Source organism: Equus quagga, chromosome 8 (genome assembly GCF_021613505.1).
Source record: "Equus quagga isolate Etosha38 chromosome 8, UCLA_HA_Equagga_1.0, whole genome shotgun sequence".
NCBI lineage: Eukaryota > Metazoa > Chordata > Mammalia > Perissodactyla > Equidae > Equus > Equus quagga.
The window spans coordinates 43138-52614 of record NC_060274.1 but is presented as its reverse complement, the minus strand read 5'-3'; the positions used below and the strand labels follow the sequence as shown (position 1 = coordinate 52614).

At 34.8% G+C, this 9477-nt stretch overlaps 1 protein-coding gene across 3 annotated transcripts; it reads right to left on the bottom strand.

Annotated features, from left to right (window-relative positions):
* Positions 1–216: 216 nt before the first annotated feature.
* On the bottom strand, positions 217–8390 carry LOC124243854 (olfactory receptor 4P4-like). 3 transcript variants are annotated; one of them, XM_046669915.1, is made up of 2 exons: positions 8171–8390; positions 217–2215 (listed from the first exon to the last, which is right to left on the bottom strand). In XM_046669915.1, the coding sequence occupies exon 2, from the start codon at positions 2171–2173 to the stop codon at positions 1244–1246; it is 930 nt and encodes a 309-aa protein (XP_046525871.1). In that variant the 5' UTR covers positions 2174–2215; positions 8171–8390; the 3' UTR covers positions 217–1243. The 3 variants fall into 3 exon arrangements, with proteins under 3 accessions (XP_046525871.1, XP_046525870.1, XP_046525872.1); XM_046669914.1 differs by having other exon boundaries at positions 8175–8390; XM_046669916.1 differs by lacking the exon at positions 8171–8390 and adding an exon at positions 4574–4588.
* Between the last annotated feature and the right edge of the window lie 1087 nt (positions 8391–9477).

Here is a 9477-nt window from a genome sequence, read left to right as displayed (position 1 = left end):
GGGCTGAGTTCTGCTGAATTTCATTCCCTCCCTGATAGACATATGATATTTATGTTAAACTTTTAGTCTTTCTAACACTACTTATTTTACAATTAATGAATGATTGTTAAAGATAAAAGGGGAAGTTCTAAGTATGTGAGAACAATGCATACAGTCAAATAAAAAGAGAAGATAGTATCTTTGAATGTAATTCAGTAACTTTATTTATGTCTTAATTTGTGCTGATAGGAAAAAGAGATACAAAGGAAAATAAAGATACAGCACATAATCTGTCTCTGTCAAATTGTAAAAACACAATTCATAAGAAGAAACACTCTTATAGGGCAAAGCGTTATTTAAAATAGAGTGAATGTACAGCTGAATTGCAGTAAAAAATCAGGGCAGAAATTGGAAATACTTTTGGTCTGTTTATGGATCTGCAAAGTCTCCCTGAATAAGGAACCATCAGGGGTGTGAATTATATGTAAGGCATGGACACTAAAGCATAGGTGTGGGGGCATTATATGTAGGGAGACAACAGAAATAAAGCCATAGAGGTGAGAGATTTTAGAGGATGTTTGGAGAGTGTAGAGGGGTCCATTGTAGCTGGATGAAAGCATCCAAGCAAAGGGAAACAGAAGAAGAAAGGAAAGGAAAGAGGAAAATGACCTAACATGAGTTTCCCAAACTAAAACTTAGTACTGTGCAGAAACTTCACCTTTATTAGCCAAAGTAATATTACATCATTATGAAGTACAACATTACCACATTTTATAGATATTTAAAAAACAGAGACTCATATAATTAAAGCAAATTGCCAAGACACAGAGATAAAACCTTACAGAGTCAGTAGTCACCCAAGTGTCCCTGACTCCAAAGCCTGTCGCTGGAACACCACACTTTCTTCAGGTGCAGTGACTTTTAAGACTAGCATGTCAGACTCAGACCAGTTTTGTAAGATTCTGATAAACAAGTGAGAAGGTTAGATTTTATTCCAAGGAAAGTAGGATTCCATATCAATTTTTGGAAAGGGCAGTGATATGATCAGAGATGTGTTTTAGAAGGGCACTTCTGAATTACTCAACTCCAGGTAGTCACACCTAGAATTGGTTGCGTTCTCAAAATAACGTGTTTCCTTTGGTCATATCTTGTCAGAGATCATTTGGTCCAACTCCTCAAAGAAAGTGGGTGTGCTTTCTATAACATCTCAAATGATAAATGCTCTTGGGACACAGGGTTGAAAGCACAATGAACGTCACCTTATTTACTTGAATTCTGAATGTGTCATTTGAGACCAAACCTTGCACATGGTGATTTTCATCTCCACATTTCTCAGAGTGTAGATGAGAGGATTAAGCATGGGGGCAATCACAGTGTAAAACATGGAGATTTCCTTATCTTGGTTCTCACTCCCTACAGGTAGAGCATAAGTATAGATACAGGGCACAAAGAATAAAACTACAACCATTACGTGAGAGCTACAGGTTGAGAGAGCTTTGCGCCGTCCTGCAGATGAGCATGTCTTAAGATTATACAATATGAGTATGTAAGAAGCTACTAGGACAAGAAAAATAACAACCACCACGATTCCTAAATTAACAATCACTAAGATACTAAAAACATGAGTATCTTTGCACCCCAGCTTCAAAAGAGGTTTCACATCACATATGTAGTGATTTATCTGATTAGCACCACAGAAATGTAAATTGAGTACCACAAGCAGTAAAGCAAGAGAGTGCCAAAACCCCACAACCCAGGCCATAATGATCAGCATGTTACACCTCTGCCAGTTCATGATGACCATGTAGCGCAGGGGCTTGACAATGGCAACATAGCAATCAAAGGCCATGGACACCAAGATGAATGTCTCCACACTTGCCAGCAAGTGGAAAGTGAAGAGCTGGGTCATACAGCTGTTATATGAAATATTTTTTCTTGCTGCAGCTAAGTCCCTGATTAGCCGAGGGACCACAGTGGAGGTGTAGCAGAGGTCCATGAGGGAAAGGTGGCAGAGAAAGTAGTACATTGGTAGTTGGATAAGATGGCTGCAGGTGATTGTGAGTAAGATGATGAAGTTCCCCATTAAGACGGCCAGGTAACAGAGCAGGAACAAGAAAAAGAACAGTAGCTCTATTTGCTTGTTTCCCCAAAGCTCCATGAAAGCTAATTCTGTGACATTGTTCTGATTTTCCATGAGGCTGCATTGAGTTCGGAGTATGCAACAAACTCAATTCACCTGAAATGAACAAAACATAATACATCTTTAATAGCATTTTCTTTTTAGTTTTGGAAAGATTTACACATTAAAAAATATGTAGGTCGTACAAGATTTATTACATACTTAATCTTTTAAATCCTTTTTAGATTAAGGTCATCATTATATTTCAAATGATAATTAATAAGAGCATATTTTATGTCTAGAACTTCTGTGAACATTTTGCATGCATTTAATTCATAACAGTCCAGTACGTAATATTCTGGTGCTGATTTTAGATACAGGGAAAAATGGGAGGATTCAGTTAATTACGTCAATCCATTAATATATTAAGTAGCAACCTAAGATGAACCTGTATCTGATGTCAGATTCCAAGCTTTTGGGAGTTATCTAATATCCACGGACCAAATGAAATTTCAGCTCTCATCCACCTCTATAAAAGATCTCTGTCTCTAACATTAACTATCTGTATGATTTTAAGCAATTCCCTCCCCATCTCCATGCTACATATAATTTATGTATAAAGTTTTAGTCACACACAAACATCCTATACATCTAGTGAAACTCAATATTTATTCTTGAAATAAAAAAATAAAGGCTGTCAATCATAGTAGAGCATAGCTGAATTAATTGAAAATACTTTCAGTGACTCTCCTTCTTTGCATGTTTGGTCAAGATTCAGAACATGGAGAGGCAAAAAATAATGAACTGGAGGCAGAATGCTGGGCATCTGAATATAGGAACACAGGCTATTATTAAATAAAAGCTTCGCCTTTTTTGCTAATTACTCTAAACACACAATTAAGAAGTCATTACTGAAACGTTAGAAATGCTTTAGAGAGCTGGTTGTTTTCTGTTGACAAGTTGATGAACTCAGTGTGATTGAAGAATGGCCTGCTGATTTTAACTCATATTTAGAACAGTATTGCCATTTTGATGCAGAATATATAGGAGCAGAGAGTGAATATGTTGAAACCATCACCTTTTACCCATAATCAAAAGTCCTCCACAACACAATCATGGTTTACGTTAAAGATTGTTAGTTTCAGCGAATTGTTTCAATGGCATCAATGGGAGAACAGTACTATGTAGTAGGCAGACCCTCCATCTAATGATTATGAAGGTGAGCATCCAGTCTCATACGTCCTGTTAATTTTTTCCTGTTAGCACTGAGCAGTTCATCCACTCTGAGCCTCCTCCTTTAACTGGTAAGTAGAACTTAAAATACCGGATCTATTTGCTGTATTCCAAGAGTAAAATAAATAAGTGTGTGCAAAGAATATTGAAATATGATTCTAATTTGTTGACTCCACAGAACGGTAGTCCCACAAATGTGTGGAGAGGAACGAACTGTTGTATAAGGAAATTGATATGAACATTTTCATCAGTTAATTGATTTTACCTGAGGATTTTTGTATTCTGCCACAAAAGGATTGATTGAAGAACTCATTAGACTACATTACGTTTAAGGAGGAAACATGGGTGTTGGTATAAGTTTGTACTGAGTTCAAATAGAGTTTAGCAAAATACGTTTTTTGTATAAATTGAGAATATCCAAACCTTTTTTTTTTTTTGAGGAAAATTAGCCTTGAGCTAACTCTTGCCAATCCTCCTCTTTTCGCTGAGGAAGACTGGCCCTGAGCTAACATCCATGACCATCTTCCTCTACTTTATACGTGGGACACCTACCACAGCATGGCTTTTGCCAAGCAGTGCCATGTTCGCACCCAGGATCCGAACCGGCGAACCCCGGGCTGCCGAGAAGCAGAATGTGCGAATTTAACATCTGTGCCACCGGCCGGCCCCCAAATTTGGTTTTTATTCATGTGGAAGAATCTGATCAAAGGATGTAAATAAATCTAAAGATAAATTTTTATTAAAACTGTAGTACAAAACTGTAGAAAAACTAGAGTGTCAAACCTTAGAATGTGCAACTTTTGGTTGAGAATATTTCCTGAACATTGGTGCAAGCCTCAGCATCTCTTAACATTTGGGCTAGTGCTGCCTAAAGTACAATGATTGAACATCCATTGGGAAAATACAGACTAATATGGAAAAAAGATTATTCAAAGCAGTGCTCACAGACTCTCTACCAGGAATCCTCTAAAGAAGCTAGCTCATGCAAAAATATCCCCCAGTCCCATCCTCAGACCATTCTCCTTCTGGTCTTCTTTTAATCCATAAAATCTCAGACTTTTTGACTCTGCTTTCTTTCTCTCTCCCTGTTCTTGCTTGCTCTCTCTCTCTCCCTCCCTCTCTCTCTCTCTCTCTCTCTCTCTCTCTCTCTCACACACACACACACACACACACTATCCACATGTGTGTTTAGATACACAAGGTTTGGGGAGTGAAGAATATTGGTTTCACCTTTTCACATACCTTTCAGTTGAAGAGTGTCTCACCTAAATCTCTCCTTTAAACTTTATATTCTTTGAGAAAAATCTCTGTGAGGAATTGTTTGCAAAGACATGTCAACATAATTTGAAAAGAATAAAAAACATTGAAATAAGATTCTTGGGAAGTGGGATTTATGACTAAGGACATGAGCTTATACTGATAGTATAAAAATCCATCAAAGTAAATTTGAGATTATTTTTCTATTTCTTCATTTATCATGTCTACAATAAAGAAAAATTGTGAAATTGAAAGTTATAGCTTCATTAGTTGATGAATTTACAGCAAAATGTTTAGATACCATATGCTAAGTATTTATGTGTTCTAGGCACTATATTAAATACTTTTCATTTACAAACTATTTCATCTTCACCATGACATGATGAGGTATAAACTACTGTATTATTGTCCCTACTTTGCAAATAAGGTAAGTAGAACCCAAAGTTAAAGAAGTACTAGGGGGAAATCTGTATCTCAACAATTTCTGGAAGAGTTGGAAGCTCGTACTTTTTTCATTATGCTTAAATGTCTTCTTGTAAATACAAATAAAGGCTTAAACCCCTCAATTTACCCTCAAATTATCACACAGATTTTCCCGAATGCCCTTTCTTGAAAATAACCACCAATAAAATTAGTCCAGAAGAATTTAAACTAAAAATTTGAATTACTAAGATCAAAATTTTATATAAAATGCTTATTGAAAATTCCAATTATTTTTTATCAATTTAAATATATACATATAAACTAATTACAATGCTCACTTCTCAAAGATTTCTCATTTTTCTTGAATGTCAGGTGATATTTTAGGCTGCCTCCTTTTATTTTTCTGAGACTGTATTATGAAGCAGCAAGTAGATGTAGAACACCTCTGACTCCACCATGAGTCTTCCATTCACAACAACCTTTTTGGAAAGCATTGCTGAGAATGCCTTTAATTAAAAGCACAAGAGAGACCAAAGGGAAAAACTCCCACAGGAATTTTACAGCAGCCGATGTGCGTGGTTGTAATTGTGAAAATAAAGCCAATGCTATTATAGTGGACATGTACATAGGTTTGAGACTTACTTCTTTTATTTTATCTCTTGAGGGTTACCACAGAAATGGTTCAATACTTCTTCAATATTTTAGCACTCATGAAATATGTATATTTGTTTTTCTCTCTCTCCCCTCTGCTAGCATAATTTCCTCAAAGATTGAAGTACTTAATATATATTTAATTAATATTGAAATCTTTGCTATCCTATGATATAAATATGCAAAGAGAACATCAGATAGTCATTAATATTTTCCTCAGCAAAATAACATCATTACTATTAGGATGAAGATTTGGAAATAATTTCTCAATATTTAATTGTGCTAATTGGAAAATTAGAAGTTGTGTACACCATTTTGTGTTACTAGGTGTCATCTAGTATTTGAGTACTCTTCAGAGTTGGGAAAAAGCCACAATGAGTAATCATTTTTCTTCTTTATTTCAGTTTGTTTTGATTTTGCTCTGTTTTGTCCTTTTCCCCTACTTGGGTGATAGGGAGAGGAGAGTCAGTAGAATCTGAAGGGAACAGGCTGAGGAAATCAAAGTCTTTGGTTCACAGCAGATGATTCTCATGGGTCCATGCAAGTTTCCTCCAAAGAGTATTTTACTTTATAATATATTCTCCCTTTTTTATTGCTCATTTCCACTCTGTTTGCCTTCCGGACACACACTGTACTCTAACATATTCAACGCTTACCAGCCCTAGGTTTCTGCAGGGCTCACGGTTTTCCTCAGCTGTCCACACCTTGGAAATTGTCTCTTACAATACTCCTTTTAAATTGTGGCATTTGACTTTGTCCTTTCCTTATTTCATGATACTGACTCATATATGCATCTAATAATATAGCCTCAAAATGCTTGAAACAAAGTTAGATAAATCTACATAAAGAAACATAATAACACAACTTCTTAGTGGAAGATCACAATGCTCTTTTATCAATTACTGATGAGTAAATCAGACAATGTCAGAAAGAGTATGACAAATCTGAATAATACAACTTTAAAAGCATATAGAAGCATAATAAAATTACAATCTAACAAAGAATACATATTCTTTACATGCAAAGATGGAATACTTACAAAATTATTAGATCATTTAAAAAAGCCTCAACATATTTTAAAGAAGTGATATTATAAAAAACTGTGAGCACAACAAAAGGTATATCTAGATCCAGAAATAGATATAGATAGATACAAGTATAAATACACAGTCATATACAATATTTGGAAATTAAAACTATACCCTGCTAAATATCTAGTTTGCTAAAAAAATTAATCACCCTGGAAATTTTTTAAACTACCTACAATTAAACTATAAAGAATGTACTACTTACCAAAGATCATAGGAGGCAGAAATAATGGTGTTCTTAAAGAAAATTAAAACCTTTACACTAGAAAAACAGAAAAGTTGAAACGGACTTTGTATTTAGAAGACAAGACAGTTTAGAGAACCAAGAAGAAAATACATAGGGAAAATCAGGGGAAATTAATGAAAAAAATCCTCAAACTATACTAAAGAAAGAGCAACAAAATTAAAAGTTGGATATTTGAAAAAGAGTTTATCAAAACAGTTGAACTTCAGGTAATATGGACCAAAAATGGAAAGAAGCAAATAAATAGTATTAATGAAGTAGGACTTAACTACTGATTAAAAAGGAGGCTAAAAATCTACAAAATATTATCAACAAATAAATGGCAATAACTTTGAAAATGTAGAAAAAATGTTTTTAGAAATAACTCTTACCAAAACTGACTCAAGAAGAATTACAAAACCTATTTGTCTATAACTAGTAAGAAACAGAATTAGTTAAAAATAATTACATAAAAGGATGCCAGTCACACATTCTCTTTAAAAACAAAGATGAGAAAAAGATGCTCATTCCTATCACCAGTTTCATTCCACATTGTAACGCAAGTCTTCGTCAGCACAATAAGACAAAAATCTGGTACATAACAAATAGAAAGTGGGAAATAGACTGACATTATTTGCATGTGAAATGATTATTCACATCGAAAATCCAAAGATTTTGCAGATTTTATTAGAAATAGTAGGGTAGCATAGTCTCTGATATAAGATTAATAAAATTCAACTACGTGTCCATATGCCATCAACAAACAATAAGAAATGCAATTAATATAGACACAATTTACACTAGTGTTAGAGAACAGAATATTGAGTAACTAAAACTTTTCTATAATCTTCTGTGTAGTATTCCATTATGTGTCTATGCCACTATTTGCTCAATCATTTACCTGTTGGTAGATTTCTGGATTATTGACAGTTTTTGGCTGTTAACAAATAAAGCTGTTACTAACATTCATGTACAAGTCTATGTACGTACATATGTTTTTATTATTCTTGGGGAAATACCTATAAATGAAATGTTTGGGCAATATGTTTAGGTATGTAAATTACTGCTAAACTGTTTTCCAAAGTTTCAGGATTATGGAACCTAATCAAGAAGCTACAACAGCCAGGGGAATGCTTAACGAAGAAAGAAGCTAGTAAATTTTGGAAAGAGAACATTATTGCATTTGAACTTACTTACCTACCATTTCCCAATTCCCAGCTCAGTGTCAGCAGTGAGAATGATGGCGCACATTCCTCATGTAGCTTGCTGGTGCCAGAGTGAACAATGTTGACCTCATCTCAAAGAAGTGTAATTGTGTGTTTTGAATTTTGAGGTGACTCCCTGAAGAATTGGCTCACTGACACGACTTTGCTTCATGTGCCTTGGAAATTTCTCTGCTGGAATGACCTCCAGGGAAGTTTTTCTCAAAATCACCTAAAGGCAAATATACGCGACACAACTGCCTGATGCAAGGAATAAGACAAGGCAGGCAACAAGAGAGAGAACAACTTTGGAATAATGTGGCTGAGGAAAGAGATACATGGGATAAAAGGGACTTGAGAAACTCCCCTGTATACCAGGAAACCAAGAAAATCATGGATATTATCAAGGCTGGATACATGCTCAGAAAAGTTGAAGAAGACACTAAATCACCCACTGACTGTTAGGCTCTATGAAAGGAGGAAGTGAAGGCCAAGACAGAGTTACTTAGAAGAAAACATAAGGCAAAATTCATGACCTGGATTAGGCTGTTTTTAAAAATATGGCTAAAAAAGAACATGTAAAAAAATAGATAAATTGGACTCCAAAAAATTTGAAAAACTCTTGTGCATCAAAGGGTACTATCAAGAAAGTGAAAGTCAACCCACAGAATGGAAGAAAAATGTTCAAATCATCTACCTAATAAGGATCCTGTATTGAGAATATATGAACATTTACAACTTAGCAAGAAAAAGACAACTCAATTTTAAAATGAGTAAGGATTTGAATAGACGTTTTTCCAAATATGCTATACAAATGGCTAACAAGAATATGAAAATGTGCTTACCATCAATAGTCATTAGGGAAATGCAAATGAAAATAAAAGTGAGAAACCAGATCAATGCAAAAATCCTCAACAAAATACTAGCAAATCGAATACCACAATATATGAAAAAAATCATACACCATGATCAAGTGGGATTTATTCCAGGGATACAGGGATGGTTCAACATCTGCAAATCAATAAACATGACACTCCACATTAACAAAATGAAGAATAAAAATCCCATGATCACCTCAACAGATGCAGAGAAAGTATTTGACAATACAGCAACCATTTATGATAAAACTGTGAATAAAATGGGTATAGAATGGCAGTACCTCAACATAAAAAGGCCATAAATGACAAACCCACAGCTAATATCACAATCAATGGAGAAAAACTGAAAGCTATATCTTTATGAACAGGAACTAGATAAGGATGCCCATTCTGGCCGCTCTTATTTAACATAGTATTGGAAGTC

Excerpts from the sequence above, each read along its gene's own strand:
- LOC124243854 (XM_046669915.1), bottom strand. The coding sequence starts at position 2,173 with ATGGAAAATCAGAACAATGTCACAGAATTAGCTTTCATGGAGCTTTGG.